The sequence below is a fragment of the Phalacrocorax aristotelis genome, chromosome 7 (genome assembly GCF_949628215.1).
Source record: "Phalacrocorax aristotelis chromosome 7, bGulAri2.1, whole genome shotgun sequence".
NCBI lineage: Eukaryota > Metazoa > Chordata > Aves > Suliformes > Phalacrocoracidae > Phalacrocorax > Phalacrocorax aristotelis.
In genome coordinates, this window is record NC_134282.1 from 14,854,456 (window position 1) to 14,881,528 (window position 27,073).

The 27,073-nt window shown below is 36.7% G+C and overlaps 1 protein-coding gene across 10 annotated transcripts in view; it reads right to left on the bottom strand.

The window, feature by feature from the left end:
- The window catches only part of DLG1 (discs large MAGUK scaffold protein 1), a 166,217-nt gene that overhangs the window by 37,771 nt on the left and 101,373 nt on the right, over nucleotides 1-27,073 (bottom strand). For 6 of the 10 annotated variants that reach the window (XM_075098899.1, XM_075098897.1, XM_075098895.1 and 3 more), the window contains 8 exons: nucleotides 25,216-25,266; nucleotides 24,050-24,174; nucleotides 22,533-22,702; nucleotides 21,731-21,867; nucleotides 19,022-19,166; nucleotides 9,867-9,993; nucleotides 7,511-7,667; nucleotides 6,251-6,353 (listed from right to left, as the gene is read on the bottom strand). In XM_075098899.1, coding sequence (XP_074955000.1) covers nucleotides 6,251-6,353; nucleotides 7,511-7,667; nucleotides 9,867-9,993; nucleotides 19,022-19,166; nucleotides 21,731-21,867; nucleotides 22,533-22,702; nucleotides 24,050-24,174; nucleotides 25,216-25,266 — 1,015 coding nt within the window. Of the gene's footprint in view, nucleotides 1-6,250; nucleotides 6,354-7,510; nucleotides 7,668-9,866; nucleotides 9,994-19,021; nucleotides 19,167-21,730; nucleotides 21,871-22,532; nucleotides 22,703-24,049; nucleotides 24,175-25,215; nucleotides 25,267-27,073 lie in introns of all 10 variants that reach the window. The other 4 variants (XM_075098898.1, XM_075098896.1, XM_075098894.1 and 1 more) reach the window with 1 other exon arrangement.

A 27,073-nucleotide genomic window follows, 5' to 3' on the forward strand; every position in this document is an offset into this window, starting at 1 on the left:
GGCAGGACTGCCACAGCATATAGATGACTGAAGTTGTATTTATGAGTTCTAGTCATGTACTACTACCACTCCTTGATTATCTATACTGGTATTCAATAAATTCATAGGTATCATTCATGTTTTGCAAATCTTTTCTTGTTACAGACTGTCGTATAAATGTTAGTTGGTAGAGGAGGTTGTGGAGTTCAGTACAACCATTCAAAAACACTAGCAAAGAGGTTACCTGTTAAAATGTACGGACCACAATGAAGACATCATAAGTCATTTCTGAGGAGATATAACTTTGCTTCAACACTTGCCATTTTATACTAACATGACCTGAGAGAGCCCACAATGCATTCCACGTGCTATTGGTGGCTTTCATGCACTCTAATGCGTAATGCGCTTGTACCTCATTAATCACTGGGAAGACTAAGCCACAGAATTTCAACAGATTAGAAAAATTGCATTTGTATTTAGTTAAGAACACATCCTGCTGAGCCTGCAAAACTCAGAGACTAGGTCTGCTCACTCCTGAAGTGAATTCACCAAAAATATTGTTGAAGGTTTACCACACATTCACAACTTGTAAATGGCTAAACTGTTCAAGAAAAGCGAACAATTTATTATATTAAAGAGCAGGAGTGAGATTTTAAAGGATTAAAACACATGTAAGCTGCCTTATAGCGTCTATCAGGAAGGACTATATATAGCAGAACCCTTCTTCTAATCTTAATGAGCTCAATTTTAAAGATATTTTAATTGACTAAACTGGATTACTTGCAAATGAGTAGGACCAGGTACAAAACAAGCAGGAACAAAAGTTTGAAAGACTAGAGACTAAGTACCCTAAAACAGGGTGAACTTTAATTGTTTGGGGTTTTTTTTTAAGAATTTTTTATTTTATGAAATTGGGATGTACTAGTCTTTTAAACCACCTTTGTTTAAGACAATCCATGTTCTCAGCTAGAAATTAAGGGAAGCTCACCCTCTTGATACAAAACAAACATTGAAAACTAAGTTTTGCAAAAGCACTGTTGGCTTTGTGCCACACCAGCTGAACTTTTACAAACAGAAGATTTACAATGTATTTCAAGACAAATGCTCATAAAATAATCTTAGCTTATACATATAAAAGCAGTACTGTTTCCCAGAGCTTCGTTATTCTGTTTTAAATTGCACTAGAAAACAGTGCATAGATGAAGCGTCACAAACAGAAAAACTGACCAAATACTGCCCATTGAAGTTTGGGGGTTTTTGTCCCCCCCCCGCATTTTTGGGTTTTTTTGCCCCCTCTTTTGACTCATTTGTTTTAAAAACAAGAGAGAATGAAAAATACAAAGATGTCATACCTGGATCTTATTTTCCGTAGATGAATACATTCTTTCAAAACAGAAAACACACATGAAAATGCACCTAAAAATCTGGCTAACAAAGTATGAGGCATTTTGACTGAACTGTGAATCTTGAATACATTTTGCAATGGCGAATCACTTATTTCCTTTAATAAAGTTGAAACAGAAGTATGTGTTAAGAAGCAGAGGTTTTAGAAAAAATACCTTGAAATTTTCTCTTCAGCTTTTGGCTTCACCTTCTTGTAATCTTACACTGATCCATCCAATCACCTAAGAACACGGAGCTAATCCCATCACGTAACCATCTTACTACTCTTTCAGAAAAGAAGTGGATGTATAGAGATAGACTTGATCAGCTGAACTACAAAGACAGACCATTTAGATTCTAAATTCTAAACAACACGCAACTGATAACTCACATGAAAAAAAGACTGCTGTACTAGTTAAAATTAGATGGAGTTTTTTATATGTCAGGTGGATCCTTGAGAAGCAAAATATTTTTCATCCACAAAATTGTTTTCCTACCAATTATATGTTCATATTTTTAATGTCTGTCTTTGGGTATTTTTCTTATTTTTAAACAATTAAATGCACTCAAGCTGTAATACAGTTATGGTAGCCTACTGGCACTCATACATTTTCAGAATGGCAAAATCTAACCTTCCAGAAATTCTGAATTTTGAGCTATTACTATTACTATGTCATCATCAAAACGGAAGGGTCAATGTGACATGAGGGGAGAGCCCTCCAAGGCCTGCACAGTTCTGAACAGTCATACCCTTCCCCTTGCTGCTTCTCTCCTCAACTACATTCCCTTCAAGCACTAAGACTCTCATGTTCCCATATCCCCGCTATGTAGCATGATCAGAATTCTGGCCACCTCTGAATCCCCAACTCCCAGGAGATACACATGTATCCAAACTGCCTACAGTTCCCTCTCATTCCTTCAAACTAATATCACAATTTTTCCTTCCCACCCTACATCTATAGAAAACCCAAAGAAGGGAGACAGCAGTGTGGCACTGAGGTGTCTCTGCAGAGCCAGGGAGCAACAGGAAAATTAAATGGTTCAGAAACCTCTACAAATGAAAATGGCTATTCAAAATGCTTTTGTGTAATGGAGCAACATCACTTCCTTTGGAACTGCTGCAGGTACTTTATTTCCAGTGGAACTCTGGTAAAGCAAAATCCCTTTTTATTCATGAATGATGTCTTAAAAGGAGATAGAAATTTGTAGTACAAGTGGGGAATAAGTAAAAGCTTCCAAAAGAAGAGGAAAAGGAGTACGACATCCTGACTTTCCCACCACTTCTACAGGATAATTCCCATTTCCCAAACTTCTGCTCTGCTCCTACTATGGACTCCTCACAGGTGACTCAACATTTTACAACAATAGCTTGTAGGTAGTTTGCAAGATAAAGCATGGACTCTATAAGGAGAAAGCAGAAGTCAATTCACTACAATTGTGGTAGTACAGAAGCGGTGTCTAACGCACGAATCACTTTTGTGAACAGGAGAATATGTTCACATTCCCTATTTGGCTTTCAGCTATCCCAAAGAGTGCTGGTAAGTTGCTGAAATTTGATTCAGTATAGCAGGAATATTTTGTAAGGCATCTCTCAGATTTGCAGAACACTGCTGGAAATTAAATGAATGCTCATTCCTAAAAATATCCTTCTGGGATTACATCTGTTTTCACCCGATTCTATAACCAAGGAACATTTCAGAGATTTAAGGGCGGGGGGGAAAAGTCAGCTGTTACATAATTTGAGCCTGGATATAATTAAAGAAGTATCATTCAGCCTTATGAGCCTACTCCAAATCCAATAACTAGTGTTTGATAAACCGCATTGTCTAACTGGATTTGAAGAGACAGATATGGAAAATTCAACGCTTTCCATGATACGGTTTTTCCAAAGATGAATTTTTCTACAGCCTTCTCAGGCTTTTCTGCAAGACAACTGCTTGCAAAAATCCTCTTTTCCCAGAAATCCAAAGAGAAAGACAAATGGGGAATTTCTGACAGAGCTAATGTGGTAGGATGTAAAAACATAAATTAGCATTCCCCACCACATCTATGAACATACAAACTGTCATATACAATTACAGGGAGTCAAGTGAGCTGGTCCCAAGTGTCTTCCAAATGCTCCTATCATACTGAATCTATTTACCCCGTTATAATGAGCCCTGATGGATGTCTAGAATCTCCTTGACATGTCCTAGCTGTCAGCATTTTTTTTACAGAATTCTCCTGGATTTATTAATACAAATAAACTACATATGCAACACAAGCACTTAGAACTGATGCTCTTAATCTTTACGAAGACATTTGAGAAGCGCCGATGATGAACAACAATTTTATGAACTCTTCATTTAATACTTGTTAACTTTTTTTGAATGGCATAAACAAAACATGTAGGTAATTATATATTAGATGTAAAGTTTCCTGACTTAAATGATCAAGTGAGGGGAAAATAAGACCATCCGCAGCTATAATTTAGAAAATCTGAAGATGATCAAAGAACATATGCACTTTTATCAAGTACTATCAAACGGATTATATTTTTTATTTGGAAAGTCAGTTCTCAAACAGACTGCTTTCCTATGATAATAAACAAATGGTAACCTTTCAGGAAATGTTCTCTATATTAATCTTTAAGGTATGAACAGTGAGTATCTGATCCAACTTACCTCCACATCAGACATGAAAGAAGATGAAAGCTGGAGCTCCTTTCAAGCTCTTTTATGAAGAGGAAAAAAAGGCAAGCAGATATGTCAAAGTCAGACATTAGTAACCTGAGCTCTCTGAGGTAGGTTGGCCATATCTCAGTTTATACTTTGCCTCAAAATTACAATGGATCTCAATCTCCTAGTTACACTTTTCCTTCATGGTATACTTCAAAAGCGTAGAATGGTATACTTCAAAAGTATAGAGTAAGCCCTTATATGCTTCCAACACCTTCACTCCAAATGGAGATTTTAACCGATTTCAGAAAGACAGACAGTCATGCAGACCAAAACATCTTAAAAAAAAATAAAATGCCTTTCTTTGAATAATGTGTGCCCATAATCTAGGATAACTCAAGTAACATCTCCCACATGCATCCTCTCAAATGGGCCCTATAATTCTTTCAGAATTGCACTCTCAATACAGCTCAGCTGCATGCAGTCTTGTTCTGAATGCTTCAGTAATCATGCAGGAATGAGTACAGCTCTAGGTTTGAAGTCTACAAGTGACAGTTGTCGAGGAATTTGTAAAAGGCAGCATATGTTGTTCTGGGCAAACCTCTATGCCATGACTCAAAATCCCATCAGTCAGTCAAGCACCTCAATACATGTTGCAAGAAAATAAGTCATCTGCTTGGACAAGCGGTAATGAAGAAAGCTGTTATTTCCAATGCAGAAAGAGCAGGAACCATCCAAAATGCTTAGCACTCTTATTCTGAAAGGAAAGAATGAGTTCCGACGTTCAGAGTATGAAGGGATTCTTTTCTTTTTAAAGCCTGAAACCCAGGAGGAGGACTGAAAAATTGCTGCTTTTGCATGCAGTCTGGATACATAAGGAAAATAAATTCTGGATACATACAGGAAAAAAAGAAGCGCTTATGTCCTGGGATATATTCTACCAGAGAAACATTTCTTCTGCTACTAGGAGACATATCTCAACACATCTTTCTGGCAGAAGAAATAGTGACCAAAAATGCCCTCTCCGAACAAAAAAGTGTCCAAATGCTCAAAAGGACAACTCGTGGGCAAAGAAAAGCACAAGTTTTATTTCTCACTAGGGTGAGGGATCCCTGCGCAGGGAGCAAGAATGTGTACCAATTTGACCCACCAACAGTGAAGAGCTAAGCAGAGGACAGGCCAAACACCTATCAACTGAAATATTTGACAATTCTGACACAAAGCCAAAGCAAGTATTCCAGAATCAATGGTGACTTTACTGTTCTTTCAAAAAAGTAGTCTCAGAGCAAGCACTCCTAGACAACAAATCCTGGAACAGAGCAACCTACAGATTCAACATGTGAACAGGACACACCCCCTCTCAGGACAATACAAGCACTAACATGGGCTGGATGCAGGGATTTGACCATGAACCTGACACGAACAGATCAGCTGGCCTGATTACTGACAGTTACTGGGTCAGTGGAGATACATTATGTTGATGTGGGGGGAGGGGGAGGGGAAAGGAATGTAAAAGCCAACATTTCAAAGACTTGGGGAAGACAGGATAAAAGAAACATGACAGAAGAGAAGAAAAAGAATCAAGAAGTGTGCTGCCATCAGCCACCTAAATTTCAGATGAAGGCAGCAGTCCTACTCAATGTCCAGTCCTGATAAACAACTACACTTACCCCTTGCCAGTACTATTAAAGGAAAGGTTTAAGCAGACAAATCACTGCAAGGGAGATGCAGCGATCAGAGAAAGCTGTTGATCATCACAGTTCATAATAAGACATCAAAATTGTCTTATCTATATAAACAATAATATATGGGTTTACAGACTCAAGGTAAGCATTTAATTTTAGACTATTGAATTTTTCAGGTCTCAAATAGAGGCATTTGAAATGTGCTGTAGAAATACAAAAGGGCAAATATGTGTATTGTGATGAGGCAGTATTATTTGGCTTCTGCGGAACACACAAGGATGGTGAATCAGCATCAGCTGCAGTCTCCTCTGGACCAGAAGAAATTGCTAGATAAACAGAAATACCAGCTCAGTATAAAACAGAGAAATGAAAACCTGATGGTCTCCTTAGGTCATCTGAATCAACACAACAGAGAAGGAATTAGTCTTTTATCCTCCTACCACTAAGGAAAATAAAACCACCACATTAAAGGGTGAAGACCACTGTGAAATATAAAAGTTAACATGTTTTTTCTACCAAGTTCTGAATGTCTAAGGCAACCCTTACCTTCTGGACGGTACTGAGCTACAATAGTTACGGCTTGGCCTGCATTCTTCAGGGCTGCTGCTGCTTGTTCATGGGTTGCTGCTTTTAGATCTACTCCATTTACCTACAAGTAATACAAAAAAGCTCTTGATCAGAATAAATGTTTGCGTTTCTCATGACAGAACAGAGTTTCCCTGCCATGTGAGTTTCCCGTTTCCAACATTATAAGCTAGCTAATACAAGCAAAAATTACTGATCCTTACTGAAAACCAAAGTCAATAAATCCTCTCTCACATATACCTTCTGTTAAGAAATACTGTAATCATCGCAGTATATCGCTTAATGAATTTGTATTCGCTAGGTCAATTCTCATTTAAGACCTTTTTCTTTCTTTATAAGGAGACACAGAGCGCGTTACTTTCTGCGATGGTTCACCTCGCCTTTCTACAACAGTGCTTCAGGGACCTCCTAAGCCAAAGCATGCCTACAGGATGCTGTCTAGTGACAAACCACACCCTCCATGGAATTGTCTAGCCTTGTTTTCAATGTAGCAAATTTTTAAATAGTGTCAGAAAAAAACTGAAGCAGAAATGTGTGTTACATTTTAGGCCAGAAGTATTTCTCATAGTTCAAACTAAACTAAAGATGCACTTTATTATTAGCATTTTAATAACGGTAGAGTCAAAATTATTTTTTCCTCTCACGTAACTACCAAATTACAATGTAATTGTCCAAAGAAGTGATCCTCCTTAAATAAAGTAATTTCACAAGGAAATCCACAAAATCTTTATGACCTTCAGTACTAATACAGAAAAAGTTCCTAAATTAGAAAAAGTCCTTTCTAATATAGAAAAAGACAGGTATGAGATTGATCTATTTAAAACTAATGGGAAATTTAGTAGTTACTCCAGGAAGTAAAGCACCCAATTTTAGACACTACTGCCAATTGTCTCCATCTCATTAGAAGGCTTATTTCTGAAGCCTGCATTCTTTCAATTTAGACACATGCACCCCTCAGCTACCAGACTAAGCTGAGTTAATGTCTTCACTGAAAAAAATGTCTTTGAGATAGGAAAGTGCTATTTAAATCAGGTTACAGATGAGAAACTGAGGCAGACAAATGTCCTGAAAGATACTCTGGAAGTATATTAGCTTCTGCACCATTGTCTCAAATTTAGCTCAGTAAATTATATTCTTTGCATATAAATTATATTAACTGGCACTAATGTCCAGGGAGGGGAAAACTTTTGTTGTTTAAATAAAAGAAGCAAGGAATCCTACAGAAATTATACGATCTCCTTTCCTAAGCTCTCCACTCAGGTCAGCTGGCCCTCCTGCAAGTATGAAAGAGATGAAAATTCCTTCTCCATCTTCTCCTCCAACAATGTTGAAACCAAGACCTGTTGATCCTCGATGCAGGACGACCTTTCTAGGCTCCCTGAACAAAAGAAATTAACATGAAATCTTGGTCAACAGTCATGACTAAAAGTAAAACAAACAATTAGAAAACCTAAGTTCTCTGAGAGAAGTAGCATTGAAAATTTAGGCATCAGAAGTTACATATTTCTTAAGGCAACAATGTCATGGTGTCCCAGCCCCCTGCACCTGGTCCTCCCCCTCAAAGCTTAGACTTTCAAGTAATAGCTTCTATTATTTGTATGCTTTCAATTCTGCTTGTTGTTAGGTGAAATGAACAATTCATAAGTATGTATGCATTGTAAATACCTTTTTGCTACAATCCTGTTCAGCACTAAATGCCATTACTTAACACTTTCCATATTATTCGAGAGCCTCAGTATAGCCCACAGTCTTATTCTATCTAGTGGTAACAGCAAGCAACAAATTATTATTTCCCTTTCTGAAATTTAAAGAACAAATTCTAGTGGAAACACCAATAATGAAAAATATGGCCTTACTGCTTTAATTTCACTCCAGTTGGTCAAGGAATAGATATAGCAAAGAAAAATCCAAGAAGTATGCATAAGCATTTCACGTAAGAAAAAAAGAAAATCAGAATTTAGGGCGTTGTCAAATACCTTTGCTGTTTGTTTGCAGCAACTGCAACTGAAAAAGTTAAATGTAAACCAAGTTGTTGCATTCTTTTTATAGGATCCCCTCCTGGCTTAGAAGAGAGGAAAGAAAAAATACTGATCAAGTTAAAATAAGGCCAATCAACTACTAATGGAGAAACTCTCCTTCCAAAATTCTACTAATCTGCTACTTGACCCAATACAAGGAAACCATAAATGATTTCAGAAACAGACATTTCTAATAAAGTAGAACAACTGTGCACTGCATTTGAAGAATCACTAGAGAGCACTAAAGAACAATTAATGGACATTCTAAAGTATTTGGAGACATTATTAATTCATAGGATAAACTGAGAAGCTGCATTTTTCCAAAACAAACAAAAAATATCACCTAGTCTCATCTTTAAAAGAATCACTCCATTTTTGTGCTAGCTCTTCAATCAATTTAGTGACAAACTTAAACTTTACCCCCTATCAACTATGAAGTTCATCTTTTCAGAGTACTATTATTACAAATAAATGACATAGTGAAAACCTATGTATATTGCTCTGGATCACACTAATACCTTAACAAAAATGCTGCAGTTAGAGAACATAAATACATAGTATTTTTTAAATTACTCAAAATTTCTAAACCTCTTTTTGGCAAGGAGGGAGTGGAAGATGGGAAGGTAATTCAAATAAAATCACCTAAAGCCTTCTCTGAATAGCCTTTGTGTTTCAGAAGAAATCTGAAAACCTCCCTTTACAGTAATTTTAAAGGAAAGCTATAAAATACTAATTCAGCAATGCTATCAGGATGACAAAATCACTTTGGCTTATATGCCCACCCGACCCTAAGTTGGAAGTAACTACAAAGACATATTCAAGGCTCTCCTACCTTCCAATACACTAGAATTAATTCTCCAACTTATTATACCTCTTATGTTTTGACCCTGGGTAGACCCTGCCTCAGAAACTAAGTGACATTATCCAGATCAGATGATGGCATAACAGGGAATTCAGCAACAACATACTGAAATTGCAGCATAACATCCCTATAATTGCAGAACAGAAGGCTAACAAAATTAGAAGAGCTTCCCTTTATCAGCAATGATGAACAAAAGATTAATGCAATATATTGAATCAGTGAAGGAATGAATAGTCTGTTAATGGGAAAGGATTAAGAGCTCTCTAGCCTCTCTGCATTTACTAATCCAGCAAAAAAACCCAAACATTTTCGGGGGGGGGGGGGGGGGGGGCGGAAATAAAAAAGAAAAAAAACACTGCTGGCTTTAAAGTAAGAAATAACCTCTAGTCTAGTCATACTATCACCCTAAAAAGCTCAGCCAACTCATGGAGCATTTTGGCGGGGCATTCTGATTTTAATACTATTCCTGGACTGATAAATCATATGTTTGTGTGTGCGCACACACACACACATATATATATATATGAAAATACAGCCATTTTTCTCCTTACAGCAATGTTTACAAGTGTTAAGAAACTAATGATTTTCATTTATTTGTTGAAACAAATTACAGTATTCACTAGTATTCTGCCCACAAACACATCTTATGGACTTCCCTGGTTAACTAATTTGACGTGTAGCTTTGGTAATTCATTACCTGGTAATCTCATCATCTCCAAGCATTCCCTTGGGAATTGGGGAGTATCGCCCTGGTGATGCTGGGGGCAAGGACTGTGTCAGATAGGCAGATGGAGTGATATGGTTATCCACTGGCTGAGAATAAGCTTCAAAGAGGAAAAAATTAAAATAAAATATAACAGTTCAAATGATACATTATAAATATCATAGTTCTAAAATACTACGTCACATCTACACATTCCCCAGTCTCCTCACACTTTAAGCCAGTAAGCCAATTTTTCAGTTTGACTGTGTCTCAAAAAACCCACTTTTTTAGAAACAGACACTGTGGACAGCTGAAGCCCATGAGGACAGTCTGGAGACTGAGCTGTCTTTAATATTATCTTCAACTTGACTAAAGTCAATTGAGAATTTCAGTTTCTTAAAAATCACTATGTTGGAGCAACAGTGAAAACGACAACATTTTAACATTACACTTCTTCCAAACTGTCAAGCTGCCTACCTCTTTCTTTTCACTGTTTTGACGCAGAGCATCCTAGCATCTCCAGAATGCTCCAGGCCATTCTGATTACCAGGTGTGAACAGGGAGGGATGTTACATTTCTTAGACACCGAACAAAACTATCTTTAATAGACAGGCGCTGGTAGTGATACTAGTATGTGCTCAGCCAACAGCAAATATCAGGAAACAAAGGCAGGATAATTCCACCTCCTACTCTTCAAGGTAAGAGGCACCAATTTACTGAGAGGAATAAACAAGCTACCGCAACAAATTTCAACTGTACTGCAAGGGTTCGTTGCCGTATTCACAGGTTCATTGATTAAAACTAGAAAGGAGTATTAAAAGGATTTAGTCTAACCTCTTGCATAACAGGCCATGAATCCTGTACAAGAAGTGCATATGTTTTACTTGAACCACATCACACATACTACAAAAATTTAGCATCCTAAAGATTTCAAGTGATGGAAAATATTCTACAATTCCAGAAGAGTTGTTCCAATAAATAATTAAAAGGGTGCACTGTATTTCCAAGTTAGGCATATTAATTTTAAGTGTACATTCGCCAGGTGTAGTCATACCCACTGTCTCATTACAAAGGATATTCTACAATTCAAAATCTTTTTCCTGGTGTAGGTGCTTCAGGCTTTGAGGCTTAAACATGGAGGGTGGGGACACTTCACAGATTCGACATTATTGAAGTTGCCAGACTCTCTTCGCTCTTAGTCACTTGGTGTATCTGATACAGTGCTCAGTCTTTGAGGATTTACACTAAAACCAAAGCTTTTTAACTGAATAGACATGACACAGATTGTAAAAGCGACCTGCATATTCTCCTTTTTTGTTTTTCTTTTTAAACCACTAGCAGAACATTTGGATCACATAAAAACTTCATCAAGAGCATTTTTGCTAAATAGCCAGCTCTGCGTTCAGGTGACTGAATTTGAACTGGCACCTGAACTGGGTGCAAATCACCCAGTCTGCACTGGATTGATTCTGTATAATTCTAGGCTCCTAGTAAACCTATGTGCAGTAAATTCCATACATGGAGAATGTATCACATCAACATCATCTTACCCTGATCAATGGTCTAATAAAAGAGGTACTGAGCCAGATATGGAACCACCTATAGTGCCTTAATGCCTGGCATACAGCATCTGGTATCATATCTGATTAGCCACATTACTTCTTATTCTTTAAAGCTTTGTCCCAGTATTAGAGTTCTTTCTGTTTTCTAGAATGTGTTTCAGCAAGTATTAAAATCCACTAGTAATAGCTTAAGTAGTTTAAAATCACCAGCTATTAAGTATTTAAGTGTGTTATTCTGGCAAAACAGCCCTCCATGAGTTGCATGCTCTAGCCTGGGACTGTACAGAACTTCTGGAAATTGCAACTCTGTATTCACAAGTGGTTTCAGCAAAAATCAGAATCTGAGTGCAAGAGGTAGCCTGTCCCCTTCTAAAACACAGACAAAAGGAAGCTTCCTAAAGTCAGCTTCATGAAGTCTACAGCAAAGAGAACACTGCTTTTGCTACAACCAAGTGATCAACAAAAGCATTCGTATTTGAGAATTCCCCAATAATCAGGAGTCGTTCATGACACGTGAGTCCTAAAACCATTTTTTAAAACAGCTGTAACACATGTCCATTGCACCTTCATCCTTCTGTCCCCTGCAAGGATTCAAAAACTAGAGATCCCACTACTTAATTCTTTCTGTCTGCCCCTGGCACAATACGTAGCTTCTATTCACTGGTAAAAGATTTGGACAGCTTATTGTCAGTTCCAAAACTTGTTTTTTAGCCACACTGTAGTGTTAGCAACAGATTTTCACAATGATTACCAAACCATACAACAATATTTGCTTTTCGATGGAAAATACTGTATGTATTTTAATACAAAATTCTATTTCCATGTCCCTGTACACACTTTTTGTTTAAAGCAACTGATACTTAAAAAAATTACTCCTGTACATAAATAGTTATTTTGGTTTTCCTCAGAAAATTTTACAAGTAAAGCACAAAAAAAAAAAATGGAATGCAGACTTTGAGCTCTTTTCTAATTAGTGGGGTTTTGATTAAAACAACCTAAACAACTGTAGCACAGTATAGCAGGTCTGTACATTCTGTGCATACTCTAAGTCTTCTTATTTCACAAAATGAATTTACAGTTACTTTTAACAAGTCAGTGGCACTATAAAGATGCATATTTTGTAGGAATTAATTAGATTTTTCATAACAAATTCTTTGTTCATTGACTTACAGTGTCCTTTAATTGTTCTTAAGGTTCCTAAAGCTTGTAACTGCACCGTGTTCAGAAACATACATAACATCTAATACTGTCTTATTTTTTAAATTTTGTATCCTTTCACAGTGTAAGTAAAACTCAGCTATCAAGCAAAATAAGTGTTTATTATTTCAGACCTGTGGACTGTTCCACATCAGCACTGACTACATCTTTTATAAAGTCCTACATATGGTACTTGCTTAGAAAACTCAGGTCCATTTTTAAGGTTGGTATTCTCCGTGCTAGGGAAGCAAATCTACAAGGTGTAAAAAGGTTCTCCATGGAGTTCCTGCAAAAAAAAAGTGCCTGCGCCGTCCCTAAAACTGTTTTAGCTGGAGATGATACCTGAAAAACATTCGTGAGGAGCGCGATGGAAATAAAAGGCAAGCCATTACTTTCTGAATCCTCAATCAGGTCTAAACTTCTATTTCCAAGTAAATATTATCACTGATGTAACTGATAAAGGAACTGTGTTTTGGATAAACAGAAGATTACATGCATAAAACAAACTTGCTTTGACAAGAAAAGCCAAAACTCTTAAGGAGAAATTCCATTTCCAAATCCACCCCGCCTTGACATAGCACAGTTCTACACAAAAAGAAGATTAAAGATTTCCTTATAATCTGCAAGTCGAGGACACCAACAACAAGTACAATCTCTAAAATGGGAAATAAAATTAAAACTTTATTGTAATTTACTGTAATTACACATTCCTCTCTTCCTGTATTTATGCCATTTAAGGAACAACAAGGCTTTTATGTCTCTAGTGAGGACACGGATTATTCCCTACCTTGCAGTATTCTTTTTCTCAATGCAGGATGGAAATACGGTAGCAACGTGCACACATACAAAAGACAAATACTTTAAAACTGACTAGGAGTCAAAAGTGCATCATTAGTAATGTCTTCAAAGGAGGCCTGAATAGAAAGCAAGTCCTCTGTCTCTCAAAAACAGTGTCGACATTTTCTAATTCTGATATTCTACAATACGCACTATACAGGTAATGTTGGTGTTATTTAAATAGCAAGTTCTAGACCTTCTTAGTAATATTTCAGCTTTAAAGCATTTATACCGACAAGTTACTGGACATTTGTTCCAGGAACCATTTAATGGCCAACATTTATATGTAGATTACTGAGGCAGTTTACATTCCTGACATACAACCTACTACAGAAGACTAATAGCGATGATTATCAAACACACAAATCTGTTTAGCTGCCAATGGTGCTAGCCAGCTGGGTGGCATCAGTCCACAGGACCATCCCACTTACAGTGCTGCTGTTCCTCTGCATACAATGAACTTAGGTTGTTTTGTTGAATTTCTACATTTCCTATACTGGAAGTTCTCATCTTGCACTGTCTCACAGGCTGGATGCCACACAGGAGAACAGTACTCAAATGGCAATATGCTCAGAAAGAACAGTCTTCCATAACTGCATTCGTTTTGACTCAGAAAACAGATATGACTGTAAAGTACATGTTTAAACTAGCAATCCACACCTCAAGGGTTAAAAGAAAAACCTGATGGGAGTGATAGAAGCAGGCATAGCACTTGAGTATTCCAGACTGTCAAGGGCTGTGGTCAAGCTTTCATTGCTCACAGTACCAGTCTCTAGAGCTACAGCCCACAACTGAGATTTTTTCCACTTTCATTGCCTGCTACATGCTATGGTCTCAGACAGCCCCAACTCTTCTGCAACAAGATCTTCAACATTAATTTCCCCCACGGGCAGCCAGAAAACAGTTCACTCTGATAAATATCAAATGACAGAGGTCAACTTTCAGTCCCAGGTGCACAAAGAACCACATCGGCAGGATCTGTACTCAATAAATATTGCCATAAATCAGAATCTCAGAAACCTCTTGATCAAATGTCCCTTGATACAAAGACTCTAAGCCTAAAGAAATATCAAATATCAAATTATTTACTTATCTATATGGATGCTAACTTACTTTGCCCCATCTTTTGCACCAGCAGACCAGCTGACAGGACCATAATATTGTGTGGCTGGTACTCTTAGTACAGGAGTTCTAAAAGAAAATGGATTTTGCAGAAAACCTAGATCCTGAAATATGTGAACCTGGTTCTCAGTTTTTCAGTATCCTTAGCTCTGCATTTCAAACCCCTATCACCAAGGGAAGTGAGGCAGCCCTATAACTAAACCAGACCAGTTCCAGAGATAAAGTCTTAAAGACAATCAAATTCTGAATTTGGTGTTTTGTGGACTTTTGAATGAACTACCATGTTCACAGAAGTCAGCGTAATGAGCAAACTACCGCATGTTCTGCAGACAGTACAGATACCAAGCCGGTAAGTACTGTGCACTGTGTTTTTTAAATTTTGTGTGTTGGGTTTTTTTTTTCCCCAAACACTCATTTTATCAGAAACATCTAAAAGCACACACACACAAAAAAAAAAAAAAACCAACCAAAACCCAACATCTGGACAGTGCACAGTCTACGTATATACTCAGGTAGTAGACAGGGTTTCTACCTTAACATCATTTGTAATGGGTACATCCATAGGCAGCCTCTGTGCAAATTTAAGAGATTCAGTAGTGAACGGAATATTACGTATTACCTCTCCTTTATGACGGGCCTGAACTCCTAAGAACCTGGATAAGAGGATTCTGATGGATAGAAATACAAAGGAGGATTTCAAATACATGTCTCAAAACAGCTGCAGGTGAGTAGGTAAAGAAGGAAAACTGGTAACTGTTTCAACACTCAATCACAATCCAGGTGGTTCAAGAACATACCTCTTTAATAACTGACATCTGGGAAAAGCTCTTCAGAGTCCCTAGCCTGAAGCTCCTGAGCCAGGTACTGCTCTGCCAAGGGCAACGTCACTTTTGGAGGTCTCATCTGAGATGAGAATAACGGCACAAACAATCCTTGAAATGGTGGCCCTGGAAACATCAGCTTCTAAAATACTATGTACAGGAGCCACCATGTTTTGGTATGAGCTCTATCTAATGGAGCAGCTCCTTACAGAAAGCAAAGGTTTTCTAGTCACAAAGTTATAGTACTCCTTTATAAAGAAGCAATAGCCTTTGAGGAGATTCGTATCTCCTTTTGAAATTTCCATTGTAAACGGGAAAATATTGAGGAGTCCTGAAAAAGCTTTTGTTCTGCCCTGTATTAGAAAAATGACATTTAGCATCTTAGCCATACACAGTTGTTTCTGATATGGAAAAGGCTAAACAGATTGCCTTGAATTAAGTCATTAAACATCTCAGGCAAGACCTTTGGGTCTATTTTGTGTGCAGAATTCAGGCAGCAGATCCAGTCGCCGCAGCAGCTGCAGTAACAGCCAACTGCCCTTTGATCAACAGAGACACATAAGCACATGAAGCCTTGGCTTTCCTGTTGTACGGAAAAGACAGACTGAAGTTTCATCAAAGGGCCCAGCACTCTGCAGAAGAATGTTCTTTGGTTAACTGTTAACAGAAGTCTATCAGAAACAGCATAAAAAACCCAGAGTAACTTCAGAGAACTAAACACTAAAACTGCAGCTAAATGAAACAAAACCCAGAAGATCTACTCAAAAGTACAAACAGCACTTTAGCCCACAAACCTTGTCAAAGGTCACCAAAGGACGTAAGACAGCCAGACACCTGGAATCTGAGAATGTGATTTTTTCAAAATGCTTCATTCAGGGGGGAAAAAGGTTCCCAGACGAAGCTGCTGGAGCTTGAGGGGAATGACAGCTCAGGAGATTGGATTTTCACTTCTCAGTGTACAAAAGTGCCACTTTACACAAAGGACTGGATACTGGGCTGCACAGAATGCCACTGTCTCTCTCAAGTCCCACTTACAGGGAGAGCAGCCAAACGTGACAGGAACTTGATAGGGAGGACAGCAATGGGACGAAAGAGGGTCTATATGTGTAGCCAGGACACTTATCTCCAGAAAATGGATGTGAGACTAAGTCATGTATAGTAGGAAATTAAAGACTCAAGGCAAGATGGCAGTGCACATCTTCATGGCAATCACATGGGATTACCCTTGACAGACCTTTCCTGAAGAGCCAACGACATGGTAAGAAAGCATTCTTGAAGATACTACTGTCTCTTTTATGGGTCTATGTTACTATGCAATTAACTTCAATGAACTCAGTCTCCAAGCTCATCCACCATTTGAGAGAAAATAATTCGCTGCATGAGAAGATGGCCAACAATATGCCCTTATGCATACTGCTAGAGCAAATATTCCTTTAGAAGTACATATTGATATGGATAATGTGAATATAAAAAAAAAATAAACACCCAAAGGAGGACACCAATTTGTAGTCAAAGAGGAAATACGACTGCTGCTTTCAATAAGACTCTCAGCAGTCTGATCTCACCTACCTAAAACCGAACTGCTCAACTACAGTAATGAGAATCAGCCATGCCAAGTTTGCTATCTCTGTTCTTAACTTTTTGAGTCTACAGACAGTCTTTTAAGATCAAAGTATTGTTTAATGAACAGTACCAAAGCACATTAAAATTTTAAATGAGAATACATATTTATATCCAAACGTTCCTGTATGGTTGCCTAGTAAAGGAGTAGGTTCCTTCCTCCACTCACACAAACTGAACAGTTTCAGTTCAGTTTTCCTCTCAAAAGAGACAGCCAGTCCTCTAAATTGCTATAGTGCTTTGTTCTTTTCCATTTAAGCCTTATAACCAAGTTGTTTTTTAATAATCATGGGGACTGAGCAAGAGTCAACAAGTATGACTTTTGCCAATATCAGGGTGTCATTGACTTATTAGGATTGGGCAAATCATCAGAAACCAGCTCCTTCTCTAACTTCCTCTCCCCAAACTTTCTTGAGGCTTTGCCTTTGCCCCCACAAACGATTCAAAGTAAATATCCCAGTGATTGAGTCAAGATACAGTAGTAACAGATAAGATACTTCTATTATTGACACATGACCACCCACGGCAGTGTAATTAATTGCATTACTGCAACGCTCCCAGGAACACTGTGTACAAATCATGTTACCTCTCTCTCAGAAAAATCTGAATCCAAGGTGAAACATATGAATAGGTCAGTTACAGTGGAGAGAGAGAAAAAGAAGTCTGCCTTCCAAGGACACAGTGGGAAAGGCTGAATATTTGGACAAACTAGACACCATAAGGAAAAATGGCTGCTCTCTAAGCATATATATAAAACTGGAGATGAATAAGTGAAGGCTGAAAATTAGTTTTTACATCAAAGAATGGAGCATTCAAGAATATCCTTCAAATAAGAAAGCGAAGACATTAAAACCTAATTAGCTCCAAATTGTAATTCAATAAGTTTACGAATAGATTTAAAGATACTGTAGCTATTGCCAATAAATGATGGGCTCATAAGGGCCTTCATTGTGCAGCATTTTTGTTGTTGTTCTTCACATATTGTTTTAGATTATATCAGTGGGTTTTAGTCCAAAAGTGCTCCTTTTTTCAACTGAAGTAGTATCTGAACAGATCAGTGCTACATATCAATTAGTTGTATCTAACAGCAGGAAGAAAGAAAGAAAAAAAACCCACCCACTAAAATAACTCACTCCAGAACCATTTTATGTGACAAGATGAGTAAAACTGGTCATCTAGAAAAGTCCACCTATTCCATCTTGGAAATATTAGGTTATATAATTCTCATTCCTTTCTCCAAACATTAAATGGTAATATACCTCTTGAAGAAACAGTACATTAAATTAAAATTTTTCTTCACATTGTAGTTCAACCATGAACTTTCTGGATTTGCATGTTTGACTTCAGAAAGACTCCTTTAAGTAGTACCCTTATGTAAACAAGAAATTCTTCTAACTACTTTCAATACAACATTCACTGGTTTCCCACTTGAATTATCAACAATTACATCAAAACTGAAGTAAGATTTCAAGTTAACATGGAATTTTGCAATATATTTGCAGGCAGACATCAGAGGTGAAGACTTGTCTCTCCTCCCAGTCTCTTTTATTCAAATATGTGCAGCTTGTGAAAAAGCAGGAAAACAGAAAAGTCAGAACATCACCAACCTCCACCTGAAACAGTATTGTCTTATGCTCAGTTCACAGGACACTGAATATCTACTCAGTGCATTGTTACTCTTCACAGCCTCCAGAAGAGGCGTGTGTTCTTGTACTCATCAGCAAGTGATCAGAAATATTGAGTCACTAGGACAAGGCCACATCAGTCACAGAAACACATGAAAAGCCCCTTTGTTGCTCTCTTTTCAGTACACAAGCTATAGGATGTTATTCTATTTAGCATATAATTTTCCTGATTAATCAGCTTTCTTATATGAGATTTTCACACTGTATAATTTTGAAAAGCTTGAAGCTGTTAAAATACTAAAAATGGGGTATGTTAAAGCCTTAAAGAGAAAAATAGTTAAATCACAAAGATAAGCCGAACTTACAGTTTGTGATGTCAGGAGGGGCGTAACTGTCATTCATGAACATGCTGGTGGGTTTTGCAACTTTCAGATAAACAAAGTCAGATGTGTTTTTTAAGGCAGTCACTGCTTCTTCGTGAGTAACTTCTTCTAAGCAAACACTGTTCACCTAACGATAAAAAGATAAATTGTCAACACAGAAAAATGTACATTTTCATAGAACACTCACTGAAAGCTGTTGGAGCACTCTGGCATTGAAAGTTTTTATTAGGATTCATTTGCCACAGATAAAATTGGTTAAATAAATAAAAGTTATACAAAAGGTGCTTTGTAGTGCTGCAAAATATAAGAAAGTCTTCCCTCAAAAGATTATAATAAACTGTATGGACTGTAATGTTGTAAAGGACACGAGTAGTAGGCCAAATATGACACCCAAAATGCCATAAGCATGGCCAATCACAGCATGCTATTGCAAGCACTGAATAAAAGAAAGTTTATTCTAGTAAGAATAAATCCTACATGATCTTGTCATGACATAATTAAGTTTTAGACATTATAATGGGACAGGATATCATCACAAGAGGTCAAAAGGAGGGATCAAAACTGGAGAAGATCCCAAAGTGACTGATTTACATAGCCAAGTAACAAGAACTAGTTTAACTTTACAGGCAACAGATTTTTCTGAACTATTGCTATTCAGGTGGAACACTTCCTTTCATTCACAAAAAAAAGTGTAAATTCCTTTATCAATTAGTGTCGCATATAAAGCCTTAGTAAATTGAGCTGCTGACCCTCTCGTCCATATTTTGAAATAACTTCTGTAGATAAATCCGGGCAACATGGGAAATAAGGCTTATATTGCACTGAACCTGAGGGACCAAAGACACTTTCCTCTGATTATTTAACTTCATATACTGTGTAAAAACAATTAGGCCTTGTCAATTCTCTTACAGGGGAGGGGGGGGGGCAGGGAGATAATCTACTGCTTAAATATATTCTTTCCAACTGTATTTTCTAAATGCCTTTTCTTTTTTAAAAAGATTTCAACTCCTACCATTCCTGAACCTTAAAAGTCATTTTGCAGTGCATTGGTAATTGCAGTACAACCTAAACACAAAGTTGCATTCCGCAAAACATGGGAGCTTATCTCTATATTAGTGACTAAAGTTTTGACTAAGTGAAATTCAGCTAATCAGAAGATATTATAGTTGACATTTTACTCACTTCTTTCCTAACTTAATGAACTGAGGGAATAATTACAGCTACAATATATTAGGACATTATATTATTTATATCTAATAGCATATTGTATATGCTCCTTGCATCCACAACATAGTACCTGATATTAATCAAAAGTTATTTCACTTCTTTGTCAGGCAAATTTCTTTAATGGATAAGGTAATACTGGACAAAGTAATATGTCTCAGAAGTTTGATATTTCTAGAAAAACTTTCTTAAAACCTTCCATATATTTTACAATATAAGTTAGCACAAAATTCTCTTGTACAGGTGACAAATTATAACTCTGGAAGGCAGTCTGCCATTAAAAGGAAGCTCTCCAGTGCCCTTACATTGTGCGGAAGTCCTATAATCAAAACACTTCATATGATTCAGATTTTAAAACTTCAAACATCAAATATGAATAGCATTGTCATCAAGCAGCTGGATCTTTGCGTTTGTGACTTTGCATGGTATATGAAGGTATATGGTTATTGTGCAGCTAATAGTAAACATGATACATTCTCTTTTTCCTACCAATTCTCATGTGAGGGTTTGCTCATGTCTCAAGCTGATTTCACAGAACTATAACACCAAGATCTCATTCCCAATACTTTAAAAAAAAAATTAGGATTCTTTAGATAAAAGGATAATCCCAGGATTCTTTATCTTTAAGTAGCTCCAGTTTTCCCAGCTCTGTACTTGTGACAAACTTATCCAAAAACTCTTTTTACAGGTGGCAAACTCTGCACTAAACATTTAGAGTCAGTTTCTTACTGCTTGAAGAGCGATAGAGCACACGTTCTGCTGTCATGTACTCTGAGTACAGATGTAGAGTACTCAGATGTACTCAGAGCTCTTACAGAAGCAGGTACTGCCTGGTAGATGGGTAGTGAAATTATACCTTACAAGAGTTGAGTTTACAATTCAGAAATTAATTCAGAAAATCCTGGCTCTGGCCTTGTTTTTCTAGCCAGACAACTAGATTTCTGGATGTATTTTAAGAAAGTTGAAAGTTATTTTTACTTTGTGTATAGAAAATTCAACTTTGAAATATTCCGAGTTTAAAAAAAAGCCATTCAAAAGCATTAAAAACACTGAAATCCAATTTAAGCAGCAGTTTCACTACAGGCTGGCCAACCACCAGTACATGGAGTTCCTTTCCACTCTTCTTTTTTGAGAAGAGAAACAATCCCATTGTATGCTGGTTTACATTCCCATCACTCATATCCCAGAAAAATAATAGCAGGCATCAGAGATAAACAGGGTGATTAATACAGGTTTTGCATGAAACACTGTGCTGATGAACAGATTTCAAATTTCCTGATGAGATGGTGTTGAATGCTGCAGATTTAATTTTTATCATTGATTTGCTGGCAAAATAAATTTTTTTTTACCCATTTCTATGAAATAACACTCCATTGGCAGACAGCTTAACCAAGAAGTGAATTATGCCCTTCCTGGGCCTGAGAGTGAACAACCTTTGGACAAAAAAAAAAAAAGTGCAGCTCTTACAGCTAAAAGTTTGTCTCCAATCTGAAGTTTGCCATCTTTATGTGCTGCCCCGCCTTCAATGATTTTGGTTACATAGATGCTGTTGTCACCAGGTATATGCTGATTTCCTACACCACCAGCAATACTGAAACCAAGACCTGCTTGAAGACAAAGTCATTACTCAAAAAAACTTATAGCATTCATTAGATTCAAATTATTATCTAAATAATAATGCTATCTGTATCACATATACACATACATATATATATTTATATAAATATATATTAAAACATATTTGGCTTGAAGCAATACTGGATGCCTTTCCAGCTGAACTCCACAATTTTCCAGAAAGTTCTGGAAAAGACATAGCATTTGCAGAAGTTCTGAAGGGCAAAACCTAAATCATTTACTTCATGCCTTGTGAAAGATGCACACAGTACCACTGGTATTTAAAGAACCGTTCTCCAACAATTCCCCATATAGAAACAATATAATACTTTCTCTAAATGTTTGTTAATCTCTCAAAGATCTTTCTAGGTAATTAAATATTTTACTCCCGCTTTTATTTGATGTATTTAAAATTACTAAATACTATCAGAAATGCGTTTTTATCACTTGAAAGAAAAATATGCATTCTACAAGAACAGTTTCAAGACACAGGGATGAAAATTCAGAAGCATTTGAGATGCCATTGTATTATTTTTCATCATTCTGCATTTCCTAGAACATCATATGCAAGGCACTACTTTATTTCAAAAAATAAATGCAGAAATAGTCAACTCCATCCTTCTTGTGAAACGGAAGTTTTGTACTTCTTACATACCTTTAGGGCCTTTTACAAGTTTGATTTCCACTATTTTTTCTGTGACTGGTTTTCTTCTTTTGACATACAATCGTACGATTGATCCCGCTTCTTTCAATGCTTCGACTGCTTTGCTGTGTGTCACATCACGAACATCCACCTCATTTACTCGTAGAATACAATCATTAACCCTAGAGACAGAAACATTCACATTTAGCTGCCACATTAGAGAAGACACACTAGGAGCCTAATATATTTTAACTACAATACACTACATATTAACACATTAAGATACACAGATTTTGCTTCAAAATTATATTGATTCAAGACAATGCTCTAAAATTAATTATTAGTGCTTAAAGATAAAACAAGGATCACTATAAAACTTTTAAAAAGAATATTTTATCCACAGCTGAATAGGACACCATCTTATATGTATTTCATTAAAACAGTATTTTAAACAGAGCTCCATACAAACTACCTTTTATTTAGGGCTATAAGAAAGAATTAAAAAATTCAGAAACTAGGAGGCACACAATGAGAACATGCCAGTTTTAACCTCCATTCCTGCTCTTCACAAGCTGTTTAAGTGCTCGCCTTCCACACCATTTAACATGTTGCTGTAGTAACACTGAGCTCTCATTACAGTAAGTACAACGCCTGACCCACCTGTCACCATGTTCTGCCAGATGTACCTCTGACAATGGCCAACAAGCTAAAATGAAGCCTTGAAATAAGCTTATTAGGACTAAAAACCATAAGGCATCAGGCATTTGCCCTGTCATTACAGGGCAAGTTCTTGACAACACAAGAGAAAAAAAGCTAGTCCTACAATTGGATGTGGGTTTTTTTCCACAAAGTGATACAGGAGTATACTTAAAGACTGTTATGGGTTAGAAAAATAATTCAGAAATTAATAAGAAATTCAGAAATTAGTAACAGTACTCTTCAAAGGAAATTGCAAATATCAGTTGCTATCATCTAATACTACACCGACGTTTTCTCACTAGGAGTTAAGCAGTAGTATCAGTCCAAAATGAAATAATAAAATTAGGTATACTGGAGAAGGAGTACTCTATTAATTTAAACAAAAAATATGGCTTTCAAAGATGTGTACTAGCTTTGAAAAATTAAGACACGGAATTATACCAAGCATAGAAGAGTTTTATTAAGCTCTACTATCATAAAGATCAGAAAATCTGCACATGGATAACCCAAAAGTTACCTATCCTGTCTAAGCTTTTCCGTTATATATTGAATTAAGGACTATAGAACATATGGCATAATCAGTTTATAACACCAAACAGAAAAGATAAAGTTTAGTTAATTTCACTTAAGTGCAGATTTTATTGGTTTGGGGAGGAAAAAAAATGGTTCACTCAAACATTTCTCATTATTTACAAAATACTTCTGTAAGAAAAAGTTATTTTAAATGTAACATGGCATGATAAAACTACTCAAAGTAACAAAAAGCATTTTACCCACTGTTTGAAAATACAATAAGAAACATTTAGGAACTCAACACAAAGTCATCATACCGTAATCTTCCATCCTGTGCAGCTGCACCCCCAGCTATAATTTTTGTAATGAAAATACTGGAATCATCCCCAATATGTGGGTTGTCTGTACCACCTGCAATGCTAAAGCCAAGTCCTGAATTTCCCTAAAGGTAGAGGAGAAAAAGAATTTACACGTCTTTTTTGGGGAAAAGAGATTCTAGTATATCTATTTGATTCAATACAAAACCAAATCTATGTAATTTTCACTGATAAAAAGAATTGAAAGACACTTTAAGCAGTATATTACATATAACCATATGGTAGACGTAACTATACTTGTTTTCACAGAAATAAGGAGAACATAAGCCATTGCATCAAGTATACGAGATAACAGTTCCAACCCAACAGCTTTCTCACTGAAGTGAACTCAATAAACTAGATAAAAACTTTCCTCTCTAGTGAGCCAGATCTTTGAGATTATTCATACAAATACTTGCTTCTCACTAAATTATTAGTGACAAATTATTTTTGCCAGAGAAGCCCCCAAGTAATGTGTGTCACATATGTGATATGTCCTCACAGGTGCAAAGACTCAGACTGATATTTCCTCTTCAAAGGTTGCCTGCCCTTGCTATCACCTGCAAGACCTCTTCACCCTCTCAGTCACCATCAGAACCGCACAGGTATCCAATACAACTATTTATTTCTTTCTTTTTGTTAACAGTGCAGCTCAAGAAGAAGAGAGAACTGAGATAAATCTCTACATCATTAACCTAACAAAGCAATGCATAAGAGGAGGTGTCACTTGTCAGCTCAACTGGAAGCCTGAATTTCAATATATAACTTAATGGTATAAATAAAAGCTTATCATAAATGACAGTATAGGAAATTAAATCATAATTTGTGCTACTGCTCTCTACAAGCCTAGATAATAACATTAAATGCAGTAATGTCTCAGGGAGATCCTGAGATCCCCCCCATTTTACTATTAATGGTCAAGGATATTAACAAAAACTGAAAAACTGGTGCTCCAGCAACTGAGTGGTTTTTTTTTTTTTAAACGTTAAATAATCTACCTAAAGGGAAAAAAAAGGTAAGGATTGTTTTGGTTTGCCATTTAGCAGTATCAAGAGGTTAATTTTTCCATATTTCAGTATCATAAATCCCATTTAAAACACAGTACAGGAAGGCATTTGGCATGTTACCCTTTCAAGAGTAATTTCTTCATACTCGTAATCTGCATCCGTCCCATTGACCTATAGAAAAAGATGAGACAAAGAATTATACGCATACCACAGTTTGCTCAGCTGGTGGTTCATTCCCATCAAATCTAAGCTGATTCACACTGACCACTGAGCTCAGAGGGGACGTGCGATTTTCACTCTGTTCTGTACATGAATCGAACACTTTTTGTATGAGTTTAGAAGTCAAGATTTCAGAGAGCAGACTGTTCTACACAGATACCATAGAGCAGAAGCACTCTGCTTCTGACTGCCAGGAAAAAAAAAAAATGCTCTTGAGATCCTCAGTTGTTCCTCAGGCCATATAGCAAGCAAACCGTCCTTAGTAGTTTGTTCAGTGGAAAAGATACTGTAGTTTTAACAAACAATATTTCTCCATTAAAAAGGGAAGAGGTTTTGACCTTCTGAATACATGAAACTGTATCTGTTTCTACACCAACACCAAAGAAGCCACTGTGATCAAGAAGTTTTTATGTTAGCTTAGTCCCTGAGCCATCATCTATAAGAATGGCAACATGTGCTAACTGAAGCAGTCATCTAATATTACAGTACCTGGGAAACGGTTCATGACGACTGATCAGTATGTGGCCTTTTGGGTTTTTTTAAATAACAAAGACAATTAATCATTTCCCTAATTCATTACCATTAGGCAAAACAAAGCAGACTTTTGTTTATTTCCATGCTCAAAGTTCTGTAAACCAGGTTTAAAATATCATCTAGGTAAACAAGAACAAACAATAACCTCCATTTTTATCTTTTGCTTTAGCTCAGTTCTATAGCCCCTTTTTTGTTGTTGGTTGGTTGGTTTGGGGGGTTTTTGGGGGGGTTCATCTTTGTTTTGGTTTTTGTTTTTTTAGTTGGTTTTTTTTGAGGGGGGGTGGGGATGTTTAGTTTTGTTTTCTCAATAATTACCTTTGAATTTATTTTATCTAACAAACCTAACATTAGCAAAGACAGAAGCAAGGATACGTCAAATGATAAAAATCACTGTCTAATTTACCTTTTACAAGTTTTGAATGTCTCAGATCCACTAAGCCAAGATTATTTGCAGGGACTTCCCCTGGATGAAGGAAGTTCTATACAAATGATGCAATTATGCCACAACAGAAATGCAGCATCTTCTTTAAATGTGAAAACCTATTAGTAGTTCATCAGAATTTGGTTAGAGCCTTTTGGCTGTACTGAAGTTAATTTTGCTGGTACGATTAATCTTTTCATGTGCCATCAATTTGAGTCTGTTTGTGTTTCTTTGGACTTTTACAAAGAATTCTGGAAGAAATGCTTCTTGGTGGTTTTTTCCATCCCAGTTTTGAGTTCTAAGAGGGAGCATTTCCTCAGCAGCTTTATAATTCAGATAACGAGTTGTGTTCTTGACCATTTGTTCCTTGATGACCTTCTAGATTAATATTTTGCTTTTATCTTTTTTCAATAGTAAAAGCTTTAATTGCTAAGGTTTTTGCAGACTCATGATGCAGTTCCTTCACAAGTATGATTTTACGTTACTTATCACTTAATTCCATTAGCTACTTGGGAATCTAGAAGGATATTCCTTTACTCAACTTCGTATGATTACAGAGTAGGTTAGATTACAGGTAGTTATGGGCTTCTTTGTTTTACATTCATTGCAAACTGATAATTTAGATATCTTATAATTTTGAGTGCCAGTTTGTTCCGTTAATGCTATTTTCTCTTCCTATTTCTACTATGTACTGTCCTGCACGTGCCTCTATCAGATGGGGCCTTCTGAAATGTGAATACATATTTATTAATCACTTATGTTCTTGGTTTAGTTTGTGTGTGCAGGGAGACGCCTCACCTTCCG